Source organism: Microcebus murinus, chromosome 8 (assembly GCF_040939455.1).
Source record: "Microcebus murinus isolate Inina chromosome 8, M.murinus_Inina_mat1.0, whole genome shotgun sequence".
Lineage (NCBI taxonomy): Eukaryota > Metazoa > Chordata > Mammalia > Primates > Cheirogaleidae > Microcebus > Microcebus murinus.
The window spans coordinates 18123111-18145422 of NC_134111.1; the positions used below are offsets into that span (position 1 = coordinate 18123111).

Sequence of the window (22312 nt, forward strand, 5' to 3'; positions counted from 1 at the left end):
GAAAAGAACTTCTCAAACCATCCACACACTGTGTGTTCATTAGCCACATCCTTCCCAAACACTTCATTGATATTTCCAGCTGTCTGCACTGTACTGGTTCCACGATGCAACTCATATTCGAAAATAACATGAATTTTTGACTTACCCATCCATAGTTTTTTCAAAAATTGCTCTTAAAAAAACCTTGAGAGATAATCATAAGCCAAAATGTGCATTTGCAAGACTGAGGATATACTTTCACAATAAACATAAAACCAGAAGTGTCAAAGTGAAATATCAGAGACATCAACTGTCAAATGGTACATAAGGAAATCAGACATTTCATACTTAATAACCTAATATTTCAAATTAGATGCTGTGGGAAAGAAAGGGGAGAGGAAAGAATAGGTTTATAGTAAAGAGGCAACAGACAACAGCCAAAATAAATGGAGTAGGGGGACAAAGGGTATCATACAAAGGCATAGATATAATGATAACCATTCAACTGAACTTTGTTTTCACCTATTTTGTTATCTGACCTGAGATTGTTTTGCAAGGTTTTTAAGCACATGATGAACTACACAGTAATAAAAGGACCAACACCAATATATTCTCCACACAGTTCTGACAAATCTAACACTTTGTCATATTTGCTCCAGACCTTTTTAAAGAGAACTTTATTGTTATTTTTGAAAAATAACAATAATACAGTTCTGGCTGAAGCTTTCTGCATATCCTTCATCTATCCCTTGTCTCTGTCTACCCCGACATCCACTATCTTGAGTTTAGGTCATCGCTCCTATGTTCGTTGCTATACTCTACTTATGTATCCACAAACAACATAGTTACTATTTAAGATTATCTAATTGGTAAGATCTTGCAACTTTTTTTATTCCTCAGCATTATTTTTCGGATTCCTCCATGTTAGTAGTTCTAGTTCAGTAGTTCTCCATGAGGCAACACTACATCATGGGGGGCGGGGGGACGTTGGAAATTTGAGGGTTGTTACTGGTTGTTACAACTTTGGACTAGGGAGAGCATGGTATTTAGTGGGTTGGAGGGAGCCAGAGATCTTAATTTCCTGAAATATTCAAGTTATTCACAATGAAGAATTTTTTTCTTGTCCCACAGGATTTTCAGATAACCCAAATAAATGATACTCATTTAAATGAAAAACTATCTGCACCTAGAACTCAACTGTATTTTACCTCTATAGGAAAGGTGTTTTGTTTTGCATGGTTTAAAATATATACTGCTTTTTCCAGGAATGTAACTATTAATACCATGTAAATCAAGAGAAGAGTATGTTTGGTTTTATTCAGACCTTCACAGAATTACAAACCAATTCAAAAATAAGGTCATCAATGGCAACTCCACTCAAGGTATTCAAATCACACTACGAAACTTCTGTATTAGTCTGTTCTTATAGTTGTTACATTCATGATGATTCTACATGTGTATACCAATATGCCTATTTAGTCCTTATTTCAAAATGGCATACAAAGAAAAATGTCAACAATTCAGTATGACCCTTTTCTCACCTCTCTTAGATCCAAAGTTACTCATTATTTGCAGGTGTAAGCAAATAACTACTTAGTTGTATCTATTAATATCATCATACCAAACATTTATATATTTAAATATATACTACTTTTTCCCAAAAGTATCTTCTTTTATTTCTCCATTATATTACATTTAGGATATAATACTATTTTTGTGAACGGTGTGTATAGATAGAAGTTCACTTTAAGATACTAAAATATAAAATGCTGGTTATAAAAATCGTTTATTGGGTCTGATAAAGCTGAAAATTGTTGCTAACTATAGGTCCACTGTATTAAAACAGTACAACATGTCTACAAACTTCCTGTTAGCGGACATCTGTCTCCCTCCTAGTTTTTTCGCTATAACAACAAAAGTGCTAGAACAGTCTTTCATATCTCCTTAAATACATATAGGCTTGTAAATATTCTCCCAGGCAGTGACTTATCTTTGTTTTATATGGTGTATTCTGATGCACAAAGTTTTTAGTCTGCTTGTAGTTAAATTAATTGACATTTTCCTTCATGGTTTGTGCTTTCTGTTTTAAAATTTAAAAATCTTTCTTTACTTCCAGGTCCAACAGATTATCTCATAGTTTCATCTAAAAGTTTAAAATTCTTGCTTTTCAGGTTTAGTTTCTCAAGTCACATGGAATTTATATTTGTATATGTGGGAGGGAGAAATTTATTTTAGTTTTTCTATGTAGACAGCCAATTGTCCCAGTATCATTATTTCTCTCCCCAATGTGTGAGGCTACCTCTCTTATCCATCCAATTTTCATATACCCATGGTACTATTTCTGGACTCCCTATTCAACTTCCTTGGTCTATCTGTCCCTAAAAATATTACAATCTCAACTGCCCTAGTTTTAGAAGTTTTGACAAGTACATGCACTTTGTTCTTAAAAATTATCTTGACTATCCTTAGTCCTTTATTCCTCCATATACATTTTACAGGTTACCAATTTTGTTGAAAAAGAACTCTTGGAATTCTTAGTGAAATTGCATGCATTCAGGTTAATGTAAGAAGAAATGACATCTTTATTATATTGTCCTCCCAATAGTGACTATGGGATCTCTCTTTATTTGTATCTTACTTTATGCATTTTGATAGTATTTTATAAATTTCTCCATGAACGAATTATACATATATTAGATTTATTCCTTTTGGTTTGTTACTATAATAAATGGTATCCTTATGAAAATTAAAAGTTCTACTAGGTATTGCTATTATATATATACAAAAATATTTATATACATACAAAATATATTTTGTTCTGTATATTAAACTTCCACCCATCCATAGCAACCTTGTTGAAATTTGCTACTTCTCATAGTTTCGGCAGAATCCCTTGGCTTTTCTGTGTAGACCAGACTATAATATCTGTGAGCAATGATGGTTACTTTTCTTCCCCTCCAATCCATATATAGTCCTTTTATTTCTTTTTCTTGCCTTATTTCCTTGGCTAGGACACCATGTGTAATGTTGAGGAGAAGTGGTAATAGCAGGCCTTATCTTCACTCTAGATTTTAAGGTACTACTTCTAATATTTACCACTTAAAATTATTGATGTTTTAGGTTAGATACCTTTTAACAGGTTAAAACAATTCCTTTCCTAGTTTGCTAAGTTTTTATCTTGCCTTGAATTTTATCAAATGCTTTTTATGTATCTATTGAAAGATACTATGGTTTTTCTTCTTAATTTTTGAACATGGTAAAGTATATAATAGACTTTTCTAATTATATCACCCTACATGCCTAAGACAAATTTATGTGGTGAGGATGTTTATTTATTGTTTCATTATATAAACAGAGATATTCAGTTCGCTGATATCTTATTGAAGATTTAGGTATCTATATTCATTAGTGATACTGACCTATAAATCCTATTGTCTTTGATTTGGTATCAAGGTAACATTAGTCTCAAAATGATATGGGAAGCTTTCCTTCTTTTTCTGTGGAACAGAGTACATGAGATTGGGATTATCTGATCCTTGAATACTCAGAAAAGCACCTGTAAAACCACGTTGGCCTAGATCAGAGTTTCTCAACCGTGGCACTATTGACATTTGGGGCCAGATTATTCTTTGTTGTGAGGGGCTGTCTTGTGCATTGTAGGATGTTTAGCAACATCCTTGCGCTCTTCCTACTAGATGCCAGTAGCACCTCCAACAAAAATGTCTCCTGGCATTGCCAGATGTCCCCTGGAAAGAGAAGGGGTGCGTGATCACCCCTGGTTGGGAACCACCGTCCTGGATCAACTTCTTCAGTGGTCATAGGTCACTCAGGTATTTTTTCCCCTTGAGCCAATCATGCCATGTTATTATTCTAGGAAACTACATTTCACTTAAGCTTTCAAATTTATGGGCATAAAATTGTAAATAGTAAATAACAGTCTCATTTCCTAAATTTTTCTGTATTATCAATTACATCCCTCATTTCATTTCTAATTACCTTTCATTCATTCCTTTTTCTAAAATCAATTTTGCCATAGTTAAGCCTATTTTATTAGTGTTAAAACAGCTTTTAGTTTTGTTGATTTTATAATATCTGTTTCTCTTTCATCGTTTTGTATTCTTAAATGTATTGTTTCCTTTCTTCTATCTATCTTGTATTTACAGTTTTTCAGTTTCTTAGCCTCTTGTTTTGGCCAGTTTTGTTCATCAATTTTCAATTTCTCATCTTAAGTTCTAAATATTGTTTAATATTTGATATAACCTTCATCCTTGAGCTACTCAGAAAAGTATGGCTAATGTCCCAACATATATCAATCAACAAATAAAATATAGGAGTATTTTAGCTATATTTGATCCCAAATTATTATTGCACTGTGGTCAGAGAACAGCGTAAAATATAGATTCTTAGAAAGTTTATGAGACTTCTTTTGTGATGGTGGAAGTGGTCACCTTTCATAGATGTTCCATGATGTTGAAACATATTTGTTGAATCCATGGCTCTATACTGCCCCACTGGGTCAGTGTTTGTTAAACTGAAGGTTACAACCCATTAGTGGGGCATAAAATCAATTTGATAAATGGTGATCAGCACTTTTTAAAATGAAAGAGGCTAGAAATTATCAAAGTTACTTTCACATTTTAACAACTCTGAAATCAAGTGGCTCATACAATGAACAGTTCATGATACAGTTCAATGGCAGCATTTAAAAAAAATCTCCTACTAGTACAAAAAATCCTATTGCATATTATACTCAAAAGTGTTTTAGATATGATGACCTGTAGTGTACATACACATAAATTTATATATTCTAGGTCACATACACATTTCTTGCCATGGATAGCAGTCAACAATGTTTAAAAAACACTGAACTGCATAAGGCAAATAATATGTTCACTAATTTTTTGTCTTTTTATCTATCAACTAGTAAAACAGGTGCATTAAAGTCTACCATTATAATTATGATATGCTCATTTCTACCTATAATCCCATCAAGTTTTGGTTGGGTGTTTGGGGCTTTGTTGTTTGGTATATACAAATTCCTAAGTGTTTTATCTTCCAGGTGAATTGAACCTTTTGTTTGCATAGTAACACCCTTTGTCCAACAATGCTTTTTGTCCTCAAGTCTATTTTCTCCAATTAATATAGCTATACCAACTTTCTTTTGTTAGTATGTACTAGATACATCTCTTTTTATCTCTATACTTAACCCATTCTGTGACTTTATGTTTTAAATTTATCTCCTGTTAATAGTATACAGCTAGATTTTTTAAATGCAATCTATCTCTGACTTTTATCTCATGGATTTAGTCCATTCATACTTTTTGTAATTGCTAAAGTATTTGGATTCATTTCTATATTTTATTTTGCACTTTCTATGCTTTTTTTCTGTGCCATTTATTTCACTTCTGCTATCTACTCAGTGAGGTAAGCTTCCTAATTCTTTTTTTCCATCTAATGGTTTGAAAGGTATGCATTCCATCCCTTCTATCAATCCCAAAACAGTTTCAGACACCTCTAAAAACATTGACTATTCTCTATTTCCTCTCTTCTCTGCTTTTGGAATTTGTATTTGTTTTTGTTGGAACTTATCCTGTCTTCCATGTCTCTTAGTAAATATGAATGTAAGGAATCACTTTGTTCTACATTTTGGATAAGTTCCTCAGATCCATACTTTGGTTTACTGGTTATTTCTCATAGGTTTCTGGTTCCTGTACTATACTTTTCATTACAAATTGTTGTGTTTGACACCTCCTGAGAAATATAACAAGAGGATTCCTCACATTTGCTTTTGCTGTCTCTAAAAACTACACAAAATAAGAGTAGAGGGATGTTTTTCAACGATAAGCTCATTGAGAAAATAAAATGGAAGAAGCTCCATAAGGAAACTAGATAGACACAGATGGCCGGTGCACAGGGACTACACGTGGTCTAACAGGTAGTTGGGAGTATGGATCTGGAGCTCAGGAGATGTCCAAAGGCACTAAACATATTGTTTTGGTACCCCAAAGTAAATCCAAAACAAAATAAAGAGTTAAATACAAAAAGTAAAATCATAAAAATTAGAAGGAAATGAAAGTGAATTTAAAAAAAAAAAGAAAATGGAAAAGGCAACAAAAACAATTTTTAGAAGCTAGAAAACATATGGCCAAGTGGTAATTGATTTAACAGACTCCACAAAAGTAAATCCCTAAAACACAGCGTGAAAGCAAAAAGGCAACCCAATTTACACCTCAGGGCACCCCAAAACACAGAAACTGGTAGCACAATATAATAAAGAGAAGACAGACATTAGGGAGGTTGGTTCAGAGTCTGTTTTCAACGCGGGTCTCAGATTCCCTCCCCCACTCTGCACAGCAGGGCAATAGCACTCTCGGCCAACTCTCCTATCACATCGTCGGATGTTTATTCTCTGGAGAAGGCGCAACCGTCTCCTCTGTGAGGAACACCAGACTCAGCCAAAGATGGGGGAAAGGAACTGAAAGACTGGAAGTGGCTGACCAAGTAAAGTATCTCAAACAGAATGTTGAAATCTCAAGCCTCATTCCCAGCTCAGCTTCCAAAAATTCAGGCAGTCAGAGGTTCACCTTCCAGGCAGAGGATCAGAGCGCCCTTCTCTGGGGAGCCTGGAAAGCCCAAGAAGGATCTGGAAGTACCAAACTGGAACCTACCAACAGAACAATCTGAGCACGTCGCCCCACAGTGTATGCCACCCACACGCTCAGAGCTTCAGTCGGCCCTTTAACGACCCATCTTTAACATGAGCCGATCATCCACTCACAGGATTCCTCCCCGGCATGAACGATGAAGTCCAGGGCAGCAGGGGAAAAAAGCACGTTGGAGGAAGATAACGCGGGAAACAGAAACCGTTTTTCCTAATTGTCACAAATATTTTCAGATAGATAAGAAAAGATCTGTTAAAAAGATCCATAAAACAAGGCCTGGAGCAGTGGCTCACGCCTGTAATCCTAGCACTCTGGGAGGCCGAGGCGGGCGGATTGCTCGAGGTCAGGAGTTCGAAACCAGACTGAGCAAGAGCGAGACCCCGCCTCTATAAATAGAAAGAAATTAATTGGCCAACTAATATACATAGAAAAAAATTAGCCGGGCATGGTGGCACATGCCTGTAGTCCCAACAACTCAGGAGGCTGAGGCAGCAGGATTTGCTTGAGCCCAGGAGTTTGAGGTTGCTGTGAGCTAGGCTGACGCCACGCCACTCACTCTAGCCTGGGCAACAAAGTGAAACTGTGTCTCAAAAAAAAAAAAAAAATTTGCAAGAAAGAAGTAATCATGCGTCGCCCTATGGCTGGGTGAGGACTTACAGTCATCATAATGAAAGCCATCACTAGTACGGGAGGATGGAAATTCAGGAAGTCAGCCTGTCTATGTGAGGTCAGGAAGATGACAGAGTTCGTTATCTCCTTTTATTGGGGAAATAATGCCTAAACTTGAAAAAAAAAATCAAGAATTACCATTGGAAGCCCATCATTTATACATATCTAAGTAAATTTAAAAATCAATTACAAGAAAAAAATTATTTCTGGGAGGGGGATGAGGAAAACAGAGAAGGAAACAGAATGGTAACTGCATAGTTCTTAACTTCTTTATAACTACATCCATGTTAGAGCTTCAATAAAAATAAAAATATATATATATTTATTTGGTTTTTTCCAGTTGCTCTTTTCAGTGTCTTTTCTTCCATGTGTTTGATTCTTTTTTAATTATCCACTCATAATAAACATACTTATTTTACAGATTTTGCCAGATAATCCCTCCTCTGTAATTTCAGTCCTACCCACGCTGTCTGTGTGACTGTCACTCATGGTGGGCCCTGTTCTCAGGAGCTTCCTAACGCAGCACTGTGAGCTCATTCTTGGGGAGGCTGCCTCTATCGGACTCCGCTGGGTCTTGGTTGAAGTTCTGCGCTTTGCTTGAGGTGCTCCAGGGGTATTTCCAACCTAGGGCCATGTGCATGTTAATATCTCAGGATGAGGGGTCCCAGGCTAAGTGGAGAATGCAAATTCCTAGAGTGGATGCCACAGTGTGTCTCCTGGATCCTCCTTCAGGACCTGGGCACTCATTCCCCCAGCTGCCAAGAGTGAGAGCTGCCGAGGGCTCCTCCCTTCCAGTCCTGGAACTGCCCTCTACAGAAGGAGTCACCTGTCCCTGGGGCAGCCCACACCAAAGCCTGGTCTGGCCCGTGCTCCAACTGATAACTCTTCAGGGCCATTCCAGCTTCCAAGTCCCATGGACGAGCCTCCAAGGCAACAGCATGCATGGCTGTGCAACCTCTCCTCTGCCCGTCCTGCTTCCCTGGCTCCTCCCAGATGTTATTCCTGAGAACCATCTCCCCGCCCCCAGCCCCCACACCTAATAATCTCCTGTGGTAAATCTCAGCATCTTGGAGTCTATCTTCTGGGGAATCAACCTATGAAAATTCCAAACACAAATGTGCATAGGTAAGTCTCCTGGTTATGAATTCTAGCGAAGGCTCCCCCTCCCTCACCTCCCACCTTCACCCCACATAGAGCTATGCTGAGCCAGGTGAGCTTCTCTTTGCCCTCCTGAACTGGTAGGTGTGTTCACTCTGGTCCACCTTTTCACTGAAGGGAAAGTCCTTTTAAGGCAATTTACTTAATTCCGGGATCTAACTTTCCTCCCCCATTCCAGTGCTGGCCAAGGCTGTTGTTATGGGCTGAATTGTGTCCCCAAAGTTCATATGTTGAAGTCCTAACCCCCAGTACCTTGGGATGTGACCATATTTGGAGATGGGCTCTGTAAAGAGGTAATTAAGTTAAAATGAGGTCATCAGGGTGGCCCCTCATCCAATATGACCAGTGTCCTTATAAGAAGAGGAAATGAGGACACAGATACCCACAAAGGGACAACCATGTGAAGACACAGGGAGAAGATGCCCACCTATGAGCCAAAGGGAAAGGCTTCAGAAGAAACCAATCTGTTGACACCTTAATCTTCTAGCCTCCAGAATTGTGAGAAAATAGAATTCTGGTGTTTAAGCCACCGAGGCTGGGTACCTCGTTACGTCAGCCCGAGCACACTAACGCAGCCACCTTCCATCCCTGTGTGGACATCATAACCCGAGTCCCCTCACCGAGACCAGCAGCCCTCCCCCACTCCCACCCATGGGCGGCTCTGACTTTCATCTCGTTCTTTTGGGGGCCTGCCCATCCCTGAGCATCCCTGTGTGCCTAAAGGGGGACATGGCCAGGTAAACTATGCTGCCACTGCCCTGTTGTTTGCTCTGACAGGTAGACAGTCCACCTGCCCACTTAGACCTGAGCTCTGCAGGGGGACAGATTGCTCCACTTCCTGCTGTCCTCTGTGGTAGCCAGCACAGCAGACTGTCCTGCACTGACAGGCGCCCACTAAGTCCGGGATGGGCACTTTCACCGCAGGAAGGAGGGCTGGCTGGCAGGCAGAGGTGATGGTGGAAAGTGAGGAACAGGTTCCTCTGCAGGGGGGAACGGAGGTTCTCTCCCTCCCTCTGGCTTCCTCCGTTCCTTCCAAATCTCAGTACTTCTACATCTCAGCCCACAGCATAGGGCACAGGCAGTAGCCTCTTGTCCAGGAGGGGCTACACCAGAAATCCACCGTAAAGAGGCAATTCCCAGAGGACCCAATCACAGCCCTGGAACATACGCAGACCAGAAAACCCCTTCTCATGCACTGTCTAACAAACGCGACTGGGAAAATAATGAGAGGCAGGAGGGAAAACCCTCACAGATTTCCCAAGGGTCCCCTGCCAGTGAGGACCCGAGCAAGAAGGGATGAGTCCGGCTGGAGCCTGCCGCCCAGCTACCCTGTGTTGCTGCCACGTCTATGTGACAAGGACACCCTCCTGCTAACTCGCCCTGGCCATACTCATAATGAAACGCAGTGTGCAGAATGCACCAAGAAGGGCAGCAGAACACGCAGGCAGCTGCTGAGACCCCTCCTCCGCTCCGGCTGCAAACAGCAGCTCATTGTGAGCCTGGAGACTCAGGAAGACGTGCTCTCCCCACAGTGTCACTGTCAATAGAAGCCTGGGTCCTCCGGTCCAAGAGCAGGCGGAGGGAGCAGGGAGAGCAGGGAGCGGAGTCGGGAGGAGGGAGAGAATGGCTCCTGCATCCCAGCTGTTTGCAAAGTTGAAGATGCCCGAGTTGCAGCTTCCCTCCCTGTTTCCGTTCACCTGGGAAAGCTGCTATTCCCTTGTCTGGGACCCACAGCTATACATCCTCAACCTGCTGCGACCATGGGGGCCTCAGCGGGGAGACGTCACAGCTGACTCTTGTCCAACCAGTGTCTGAATCCGCAACTGTGTCAGGGACTGAGAACACAGCCTGGGGAGGACGGGGCTGTGTGTACTGAGCACAGAAAGCAATGACATGACGATTCGAGTTTCTGACGGATGCGTGGCCAGGGGCTATAAGGAAAAAAGGGGCACTAATATCAGCCTGGAAGACTTCCTGAAAGAGGTGATCTTTCATCTTGATTTTGAGGGAGAGGTAACATTTAGCTGGAAAAAGAAGGGTGGGGGTCAGGAACAAAAGGCACCTGAGACCAAGGAATGAGCAGGTGTGTGGTTGTGGGGCAAAGAGTGGGACACAGCACATGGGGCTACCAGGGGCGCTGGGGCTAGAGCAGGCAGTGGGCTGGGGGTGGGAGGACAGCAGTCCAGCCAAGAGGAAGGGGGAGGCGAGATCACCAGGGACCCCGTGGTAAGCAAAGAGGCCTGATTAAAATACGAAGCCATGTTCCCTGTGCTGTCAGTGAGCTAGCAGCACCGGGGGTGACAGGCACAGAACCTTCGATCACATGACCACAGGGTGCAAAGGAAGAACCCAGAGGCAGGGAGAGTTGCCAGGGTGAGGTTCCTAAACCACATGCCTGCCTCTTCCTCCCTCCTGGTTTCCAGCTCTCAGAAGCGGCCTGGGCAGTTATCACTGACCGAGCAGGCTGGTGGGAGCAAGTTATCCCACGGAACACCGCCAGGATGTGGCCCACAGACTTCCTGCCCACACCACCCACCCCGCTCGTCCTCACCGGCTCAGTGGCAGCAGGCAGATGCCCACTGGGGGGGGGGTTATTCCTGAAGATTCTCCACACCGGTTCCACTCTACACAGGGCAGCGAAAACAGTAGCTTGCGAAGAGGCCTGTGCTGTCTAAAAGACCAGCAAGGCTAAGACGCCACCTGTATACCATAAGTAGCTGCCAGAAGTGTGTGTAGACACCACACCTGGGCGTGTGCGTGCAGAGAAAATGTGACGAAGAACACACGGCCCCGGTAACAAAGGCTGTCTGCGGGAACTGGGAGAGAGAGACTTGAGGATGGGCTAGAAGTTCGCACCGTGCACCTTTGGTCTCATGAACTGTTATGGTGTGCATATACGGCTTTTTTCAATAAAATAAACACGAGACCAGCAAGCTACACAAAGGATCACTCCACAGGCAGAATGGAAGCTGCACATTTAAGCCTTTGGTGCGCAGAAGCATTTCAGGGGTAGAGGCTCTGAGGGGCACAGGCCAAGAGACCAGGCCTCACCAGCGTCCCCGTCTGACGGAGCTGGGGCACAAAGGCAAGAGCTGGGATGAAGGACCGGGCAGTGCCATGGCTGAGCCCACGCTGGGGGACGGTCCTCGCCGTCCTCGCAGGCCTCTTCAGGATGTGCCCTGCCAACGAGGAGTCTGTCATCTGTCACGTGAGATCCCTGAGAAGATGAACTGACTGAAGAAACTTCTCCAGCCCCAAGGAGAAGTTCGGGCGACAAAAAGCCAGGTCAGGCCAGACGTTTAAGGCCACTGTACCTGTTTGGACTTTACTCTCAGGACACCAGAAAGCGCCTGAAGAGTCTCATCCCTCTTCTGCCTTCCCATGTGTCTGTCAGGAGGGAAACCTAAGAAACTTCCTTCCCATTTTTTGTTGTGTTTGTAGAAGAATCATGTAATTTCCTTTTATCTATCTCTCAACTCTTGGTCTTACAATTTACAAATGAAAAGGATTAATACACATATCTTACCATTTTTTAAGGGTCAAGAGTTTACACTAAAATCAAATAAATTATTTTAAAGTTCCCACATATAAAAAGAAAATCATTCCGTTCAGAGATTTTTTTCTAATTCTTAAATCTGCTGCACTAAATTTTTGAGTGAGCTTTTTCTGAGAATATCTTCATTTGGAGTACTTTTTTTTTTAACGGAGCTGTGTATCTTAGAAAAGGTTTTCCCCTGAGAATGTTTCAAATATATCTTCATTTCCCACAGAACATGTATTGACTGTCCAAAAATTACATTCAAACCTCAAAAACAAACTCAGAATGCATTTTCCTAAATCATTCTAACAAAGACATCAATGATGTCAAAACCCTGAGTTTTGAAACGGAACTTCTGTTCTCCTTCTCGCCTCATTATTAAAAGACTTTTTTTCACGTTTGTTCATAACAGGATTGCCATTTTCCATGCTGCCTACCGATTATAAACAGAATCAATTTTAAAACCAAACTAGGGCTCTCTCTGAAATATTCAAGATGTATTACCATCTGGTTTTATATCAGCTTTTGAACAGATCCAAAATCACTATATTACCAAGTATTATCAAAAAATAGTTCATATCCCTTTCGAAACACTTTCAATGCACAAACTTTGAAAGTCCAACTTAATTTTTCAAATTATACCAGACATGTCAGTATCAATCATAATAATATACATCATTTTTCACTAATAACTAATAATAACATTTTTCACTAATAACATCATTTTCATTAATAATGTACATCATTTTCATAACTCGGTAATTCTGACCTAAGCTACTTTTATCATTAGGTCTTTTAGTGACTACTAACTCGAGAAAACACAGCATACCGATTACCTGGGTAAAGGGTAACAGTCTTTACTTACAATGTACATGTTATGTAAAAATATGAATCTTTCTAGTTGACTGAGAATAAAATGTGTCCCCAAACCTATAAATCCATCCCCCTCATTTCCAAACACCAAAGAGACAACAGCATTTCTTCAGAAGATGCTCAGCTAAGAATCGGCATCTACGATTACACAGAAAACAGTCGCTGAGTAGGTGAAATTCTGACTAGCCACAGCAGATGCAGCTCCAGGACACAGCCCTTAGCAAGAGAACAGCCACAGGACGACCAATTGTTTCAAAAAAACTATAACTGTTTATAAAATAAACAAGACCTAAGCCTGATATCTAAACCTTTAAGTGAAATTTATCATTTTCCAAGAAATGTTTTCCTCCATCTAACTAAAAATAACAAAATGTTTTTTAAAATTTCTCCCAGTTCATGTATTTAAAAGTCTTCAGTACTGACTCCATGCAAAGATGGATACTCTTCCTGCCCCCAATTTTTTTGTCATCCCACAGTGGCAAGAAGACATGACCATAAATACGGTCTATTTCTCTTCATCGTGACCAACACCCCTGCCAGCACACACACGCACCACGTAAGCACATGCTCCAAGCCTACTCTGCCACACCAAAGCATTGCATACAGAGATTCTGTTAGGCAGGTAGTGAGGGATTCCAGGTCTCCCGGGGACAGCAGTGGATGCTGTTGCCCCATCTTGGTTCTGCCCCACCCTAATTCTCCATAGTTGGGGAGGAGGAAAACTAGGCATGCCAGCTGTGAAAGAATGCAGAGGACTTTCTAGCCCACAGGCCAAGCAACATAGGTACCATAGAGTCCAGAAATTGAACTGGGACAACCTGCATGGGTAGTTAAGGCTCAAGTCATGTGACTCCCAACTGCCCAATCAAAGTAGTTCCATGGTGCTGTCTGAGCCACAGGGAGGTCCCTATCCAGGCACTGTAAAACAAGACAGCAGACCATAACCAAGTCTCTTTTTTTTAGCACCCTTCCTTTGGCACTTCTTCTGCTGTGACAATGGGTTCAGTCATCATCTGTGTAGTATGTATCATGCTCTATAAACCTATATCTTGCTCTTGCCCTATAATCCTATCTTTCTATCCTCAGTAAACCTCATTTTTGTACTTGCCTTACTTTGGCATGTCTGGTCATTCTTTGACCATGAGCAGGCCAAGAACCAACATTTTCAGAATAACACCTGACAATTCTATAGCAATGCTCTTAAAAATACTATTAATAATTGGTTCAACCTGTCCATTTCAATGAACGGGACAGAGGTTCACTAAGCCAGAGTATTTATTCCATTTCATCCATCTCTGTCAACCACTTCCTTGGAAAATAAGACAGGGGCTCCTTGTGACATTTTTTAAAAAACATATTTATTGCCATTCTGAAATGTTCCATTTTTCTTTAGACACTAATTTAAATGTAACTTCAAAAGTAAGTTTATATTGGTTAATCTCTATTTTCTTTCCATTCAAAACTAGGAAAAGGATTGCACTAAAGTCTTTTGACATGTAAATGATGTTTTGAAAAAGATTTTAAATATTTTAAATATTTCATATTATAAATACATTTAGGAAACTAAAACGTAAAGCCAACATCCCTAACACAATGAGACACCACCCCACAGGTTTAAAATATGAAACACATACACACACACACACATACACACACAGTCAAGCTAATCTATAGTTAAAATGGGGGAAAATATAATTCATCTTCTAAATTTTGGGGTTTGACTAAACTAGAACAGTTGAAAGTAACTTGAGAACAAATTGAATGTACTATGGATAAGACATGTCATGACATTACATGCTGATGCCAACATTTTATGGGCAAGAAGATAGAGGACTTAAATACCTGCTGCAGTAAAGATGTAAAATCATTTTAAAAAGAAAAAGAAAGGGAAATCCTTTTCACAAAGCAACATGCTAATTCTTTATGCATTATGCAAGAGTCTTTCCCTATTAAAGGAAATGGAACAACATTTTTAGGATAACCTAACTGATCAGGTATAACACGCGAAACCAACATTTCATCCTAATTTTTCCCTATTATATGAGATTTAAGTACATCAAGCATAATATTATTCTCCCAGAGGAAAGATTTGCTGAATATTTCTTCACATTCAGGTCCTCATTCAAACACCCACATTATAAAGTCATAACAGCTTTATTAGGCACACGGACATGTCTGAGTAACTATTATTCTGTTTGTAAATCACCTCCCTTCATTCCTTTCCTCTTTCTTTACATATGTAAATTACAATGTCTGATCCAGAGCCCTCCACCAACCACCACAACCAAATTATCCTCTAGGGACCTCAATCTGGCTTGTTATTCTTGTTTCAGCATTAAAAAAAAAAAATTAAAAAAGAGGGGGGAGGGGTGGGAGTCAGTATTTTCAGGAATCACAATTCCTCTTGCTTCGATTTTTGGCTCACTAGTGGTAAAATGTTTATACCCTGGAATGCATTATCCTCTGCTTCTAAATGTTTGGCTTTTTTAGAGCCAAGACATGGTACAGTGTTTCCAATGTCAATTGCTTCAAGTAATATATGCCTACTTTTGCAGGGAGCATTTGGTCAAATTTTAATATTCCCTCTTGGGAGCCAACCCCAACTTCTAGCAGCAGAGCTAACCTTGCAGAATAGAATTTTAAACAACACACACACAGCCATATATTCTAGAGAACATGTTCTTTTCTTCTACTCTCGGGGTTGTCACAGGAGACACCTTTGTATGATGCTTATCACTTAGAATACAGATCTTTCTGTGGCGTAATAAATTCATCACAAAATACACAAAAGACATTCCTCTTTTCCCTAGCATCAAAAATAGACCACGGTTGCCACCAAGGTTGAGCTATAGCTGTCACTGCTTAGGCTTGTGAATCATTTGCACAATTCATAAGAATAAATAGCACATGTAAATTTCCATAGGCTGCAAATGTTAGTTGAGGAAAACACATGCCACAAGGCTCCCTAACTCCCAAACAGGATTATTTGGCAGAAATTGTTTCATTTCCTTAGTCTTTCTAGATTGTTATAAATATTTTTGTTTCTGTGGCCGCTGGAAACTTGAGAGAAGACCCTCTCGTTTTTCTTTCATGAAAATGTGCATGCGATTTTATTGCAAGATATAATGGGAGAAAAGAAAAGGGCTCACTACAATATTGCATCCATCTTGTTGCATTAGGCTCAAAATACGAATGTCAAGGATATATATTTGTCACATGTCAGCCCAAGCTGAAAGCATCCACTAAGAGAATATTGTCACTATTCGGCTGGCAGTCAGAATCTACTTCCACAAACCCGCATACTGATGAGAGCCCAGGCTCTCCATTGCTTCTTCTTAATACCTCTTCCCTCTGCAGAGGAGAGAAGCCATTTTACTAATTTATAAGGACCCTGGCTATCCAACCATCTAAAAAAATTTTTACTCATCAATAATAGTCAACTAAAAGCACACGCACATCCCGCAGGAGTTAGAGAATAAAACAGGCAACACCAGCATGTATCAATCTGCAAGACTCCGGATACTCACTAAAGGCAGCCACCGCAAGGGCCAGGGTGACAATAATGGAGAACCAGGACACCCACAAAGCCTTCTTTCTGTAGTTCTGGGCTTCGTGGGGCTTCAGTCGGGTGCTGCTTTCTAGTAAGCCTGACAAAAAACAAGGAGAAAAGGAAGTTAGGCATTTCCTTACTCAGAAACCCGCAGCCAGAGCTACAATTTCTTACCCAAAGACTGCAAACTGGCAGCCCATGAGACAAGATGTGTTTTGCCTGGCCCACATTGTGTTTTAACAATTAAGAGATTTCCCATGAAAATCAAGCTTTCTGGCATGCCTTGGAAAATCACAGGCTCTGGCAATATGGGGCATGGATTTCTGCAGGGTAGCAGCAGCTGTCCTCTTTAGGACTGCAGACCCCACCACTCCCTGACACATCACGCCAGGCCAGCCCTCGCCCCTGTGTTAAGGTGCTTGGCTCAGGTGGATGCTGCTCTTTCCAACTGGGCTTTTCTGTTAGGAAAACAGTGCAAATAGCCCACAGTTAGTTGAGCACTCGGGCTCTTCCACTGTGGGCATGGATTGGCATCGATCCACCAGCACAGTCCCAACTGGTGGACTGAGTTTTGCCCAAAGCAAGAAGTTATGGAATACCAATGCCCTCACTGCTCCCCCTGACAATTAACAGGAGGAGAAGGACTATTTCTCTTTAACCACAAGCAACAAGAGCCGCCAGTCCAAAATGACATGCCACGTTTCCTTCCCTTCTCTTTCTGCTCTGTAGTATATAACCCTTTGGACCAAACACATGTCAAAAAATTCTCAGAATATTAAAGTGGGTTAACCTTACTAAAACTGGAGGTAGCGTCCCAGGTAGAACTTGTATAAGATAGGTTTTATTTTTGTCTCCTATGCTTTCAACATTGTGAGTCCTCAACAAGAGCAGAAATTCATGACCCTTTCCAGGCAATGCCCAAACTTCAACTGCCTTGAATCAAAGACTCAAACATCTTCAATATGATATTGCTTTGTATTTTTGCTTCTCCTTTGAAAATAAAATCATATGTAGCATCTCTCAGTTGCACAGAGAACCAAATTTTCACGCATGCTTTCTATATAAACAGGAGCTTATTATACCATCTCTAGCAAAACAACCCACAATACACCTTTCGGAGGCTAAGCAGCCTCAGAAGAACTGTTCCAAATGATGAAGGAATTGGTCACAGAGGTAAAATATCACACAATGTGGAACATATCATATGTATGCATCACATAAAAGACATCTCATTTGTCTGACTAGGTGCCACACTAAGCCTCTAGTTGCCAAAAATTGCATCCTGTTCAAATATTATAATAAAACAAGGACCCTGCTAAAACTTCTCAGTTCCATTTATAACCCAGACTCGAGCATCCTTGAACAAGTCCTGAACAAAGCAAGAGGGAATGTCAAAAAGGCTGCTTAGTGAGCCCAGTTCACAGCCCAGATATTTTTAAATAATTGTAACCTATAAGCTTACGCAGGATCAAAAGGGAGATGAGAATGCAAACGTTGAGTACAAATGCCATCTCCATCATCTCACTGTAAAAATCTCCCCAAACCCTGCTTCATAAATGCACTTGGATGGGAAAAAAGAAAGACACTCTGTCTTATCAAATTCTGCCCCAGGTAGAAGTGATTTCAAATGAAAATTCAGCATGTCTCTTTGTCTACTTCTTTCCTAGTTACCAAAAAACACCCCATTCTCATTTTCAACTGCGATCACCAGTTAAAGCCCTATCCTGAAATGAGCAGATTCCACACCCCCTTAATAATTTATGTCCCTTTTCCCAAATGATATAAAAATCTTCCTTTTATCCTGGCCAATTGATTTTCAGGCAAAGTGAAGCTATACCATTTACCGGCTCAAATAAGCAGTTCATTTGCTGGGTATTTTGACAGCAACAAATCTCCAGAGGTTTATACACTGGGGTAAAAACAAGGTTCCTTTTAGAAGTAGATTTAGTTTTCTAAGAGGAACAATAGTAATCGGGGTTTTCTAGTCTGCCACATGACAGTAGCTGGTTCACACATATGGACCAATTTACATGCCTCCCCCCCTCCCCCATTGAGACAGCACTGCCCCGCAGGAGTTCTGATGACAGCCCACCTGGGCTGGACTGCCCTGCTAAGGTGACACTCGGGTCTGCTCGGCAGTAGGACTTCTTCAAATCTGATCCTGTGTGTGCCTCACTCACGATATTTTTTAAATTAAAAAAAAAAAAAAAAACTGGAATAGGTACAATGGGAAGCCTTTCCCATTTCTATCCAATCTTTGCTTATTTCCTGATGATTTTCCTTTCTAAAAATACAGCCGATACCAAGAATGGAAAACTTTCTACTCCTCCAAGGGAAGTGGAGTGTGACGACCTACTGAAACCCAGCTCATAAGTGAACGCTCCACACACAGGTGCCTCTGCACCCATGCTGGATGCAGGCACACAACCACCAAGATGTAGTGAGAACGCCTGAAGTTTCTGGGAAGCTGTGGTTCAAAGGTAGAAGGAAGGCAGCCTGGAGAGGCAGCACAGCCTAGAGAAGCTAAGACAGGCAGCTTTGCAGGCAGCGCTGGAGCCTCCACATCCAAATTTTAACCTCATTCAAATTTCACATATTTGCAATTTGGGCCTGGAAATACTAAGCATCAGGCCATATTTAATGAAGGACTGATTCCTTATTTATTTTGGGGGGGGTGCAAATACATGTAGAGAGGTTGGAGCAATCAGTCATTTCTATTCTAGTATGAATTAGTTCCATTTGCTTTCTCCTAAGAGTTTGTCAAGCTTGAATTCTCTGAAGAAAGGGGAATTTTTATTAGATGTGAAGGTAGTGGGAAGTGCTGAAACACATAACTCTCTAAGGCTAAGCTGGGCTCTAAGGTTTAGGACAAAATGATAGAAAAACACTTGTGAGGAGAACAGGGGATATGAAAAGGGGAAGATGACTAAGATAAACTTGGCCTATTTTTTTGTGTTGAGTCCCTGTAAGTCTTAAGCTACAGAGCTCCTGCTCCTTGAACTGCAGGCACTACAAATGGCACTGCAGTTACTGACATTCTGAGCTAGCTAAGCTTCTGCAAACCAGCCCACATAACTTCCAAGGGGAAAAAAAATGCCTGCAAAGTCCCAAAACACTAGATTATAAAACAAACCTTTGATCAGAGTTAGCCTTGGTCTCTGACGGCATCCTGATAGCTCAGAAGGAAGTCAGGACAAAAGACAACACCGAATATAGGAGCAGATCCAGGGTACCCACCCACCCCCCACACCCTGCCGGTATTTAGGCCTAGAAGAAAGCGATCCAGGCAGGATGGAGAGATGCACAGTGGGCAACTGCTGAGGTTCCTCCCCCTCGAATCCTCTCACTGGTAGGAAAGAGGTGGCTGCACTCAAACAGTCCCCAGGAGATACAAAAATCAATATTGGAAAGATGCAGCCCCATAAGAAAAAGATAACGCAAATACCAAATATCACAATAAACCTCCCCAGGTAACCTTCTGATTTATTTAACAAAAATGACTCATTCACCATTAACTCTCTCTGCCATCAGGGACAGGTCAAACAAAAGAATGTCACACTGACTTTCAGCTCTCGATGCCACAGAGCACTGGGCTCTTTGGGGAAGAGGGTTTATCCTAACAGAGAGGCTGTGTGTGACACGCAAGGCTTTTACACAGCGACAGTTTACGAACAGTCAATGCTTTCATGCTATAATATAATAGAAAATGAAATTCTGTTGACCAGTTAAAAATAAACCTTAAGAATGAATTCAGAAGGGCTTTTTAACACTTAAACATGAACTACAAAATGATGCTAAATATTAACTCATCCTAGCATTTTTCCCCCCTCGTATCATTTGCGTGGGGTAGAGAAAAACAGGCTGGCTCTGAAAGATGACCTGCAATGCTACAGAAATAAGCTCGACCCAGGCTTCTGTCTTTCTTCAGTATGAAATGTTAAAATCCTACCATGCTAGTTGGGGGAGGCAAAGGTAATTCACACACCCTATGCAATAAAAGTGATAGGTTTTGCTGGGTGCTTGCAATGTCGCCAACCATCGGGCCTGAGATGGCATCTAGTTATGTGAGAAGAGGGGGGGAAGCTGCAACATAGGTGCGGAATTCGTTGCAACTGGAGCCGCTCCAGTCCTCGCTGAGCATCTCGGCGTATTCTCCGGGAACTGCCGTTTCCATGTCATTCTATTTCATATGCTACAGTCTAGAATTTCCAAGGAGAAAGAGATCGTGCATCCGAACACTAAACCGGAATAAAAATGTACAGGAGATACTATGAATAGGACAGAAACCTGCTAAGTCTAAAATACATAAACCCGCCACAGCCAACGAACTAGGCTTCCAAGAACAGGGGGTGGCTGAGCAAAGAAAGAGCCGGCTTCCCCCAAGGGCCTGGCTGCAAGGATCCCGCTTTGGCCACTAATCCGTTTCAGCAGAACCACAGAATCTTTCCGAGGGGGACAATTTGCATTTGGATTCACCAATAAGTAGAAAAGGCGTAGACGCGGCCAGGAACCGGGCCGGCTCCTCAAGGAATCCAAGCCGAAGGAAAGAGGGAGGAAGGGAGGAGAGAAACGCGGGAATGAACAGGGGAGTCTCTCCCGTTCTGTGCGGGCAACTCTCAGGGGCGGCGGGAGTCGAGTTTGGCCTCCCGGGAGGGGCTCGTGTGCGGGGCGCCAGGCCGGTGGTCGGGGCTGGTTCTGAAGGGTGTAGAGGCGCCCGCCCCCGGGAGCCACCAGGTTTCAGTGGCATCTATCCAGGGAGGTTGGTGGCCCAAACCCAAACGTGGCGGTCACTATCACCAGCGGAGGTAGTGACCCACTGTGACCCGCGTCCCCGACGTCGGGGACTACCCGAGTGCAGCGGCGGCGGGTCCCGCTCACTCCCCTCTTTGCGCCCCTCGGCGGGGCGCGCAGCCCGGCAGCCGCGAGGGACACCCCGACGCTACACCCGCAGAGGGAAGTTCTCCCGGGGAGCCGGCGGGGGCGGAGGGGACTCGGAAAGGCGGACGCTTCGAGCCCGGATCCCTGCGAGCTGAACGGAGCCCGCAGTCCCCTGGGAGCGCCCGGCTCCGAAAGCAACAAAATGCGTCTGGCAAACTTTTCCAGTGGGCGCCGGAGGGGCTGGGCCGGCCGAGGGGGAGCGCGGGCCCGGGCGGGGCGACCGGGGCAGCGGGTCGCGGGGTCCCGGGAGGGCGCGGCCGCCGAGGCGGTGCCGCCGCAGGAGGTGGGGCTGCCGCCCAGCGCCCGCCGCGCCTCCGCCGGGAAGTCCCGGCCCCGCGCCCCGGCCGGCCCGCGGGTGCAGAGGGCGGCCGCAGCGGCGGCGCCCCGTCGCCCGCCCGGCCCGGCCGGCGCGGGGCGCGCTCACCTCGGTCCTCCAGCCCGTCGCTGAACTGGCCGCTCTCGCTGATCCGCACCTGCCGCTCCTCCTCGGGCTGCGGCGGCTCGCGCGCCGGGGAGCTCCGCGGGCCGGGGCCGGGGCCGGGGCCGGGGGCGGCGGCCAAGGGCGCGTGGCCCCGGGGCGGCGGCGGGACGGCGGGCCCCGGGTTGTTGCGGCGCTCGCTGCCCGCGGCCGGCTCCATGGCGCGGGGCTGCGGATCGCGGCGGCGGCGGCGGCGAGCGCGGCGGGGACTCGAGCCCGAAGTGTGCGAGGCGCCGCGGCTCGGGCGGGCGGGCGGACGGGCGGACGGACCGCGTGGAGAGGGCGGGCGCCGGCGTGGAGGTGCACCGCCGGGGAGGAGGGGATGTCGGGGAGCGGCGCGGCTCCGCGGCCGGTGGCGGAGGCTGGTGCCGCGCTGTCGCCGCCGCGCTCCGCCCCTGGGGGCAGGTGCGGGCGGCAGGGACCCGCCCCGAGGCTCGGGCGCGGGAGCCCGCGCACCTAGGCGGGTG

The 22312-nt window shown here is 43.6% G+C and overlaps 1 protein-coding gene across 1 annotated transcript in view; it reads right to left on the reverse strand.

Annotated features, from left to right (window-relative positions):
• TMEM163 (transmembrane protein 163) overlaps positions 1–22069 on the reverse strand; it is a 225366-nt gene extending 203297 nt beyond the window's left edge. The window contains exons 1-2 of the mRNA XM_020288506.2: positions 21792–22069; positions 16407–16526 (exon numbers count right to left, since the gene is read on the reverse strand). Coding sequence (XP_020144095.2) covers positions 16407–16526; positions 21792–22005 — 334 coding nt within the window. The 5' untranslated portion in view covers positions 22006–22069. The remainder of the gene's footprint in view (positions 1–16406; positions 16527–21791) is intronic.
• Between the last annotated feature and the right edge of the window lie 243 nt (positions 22070–22312).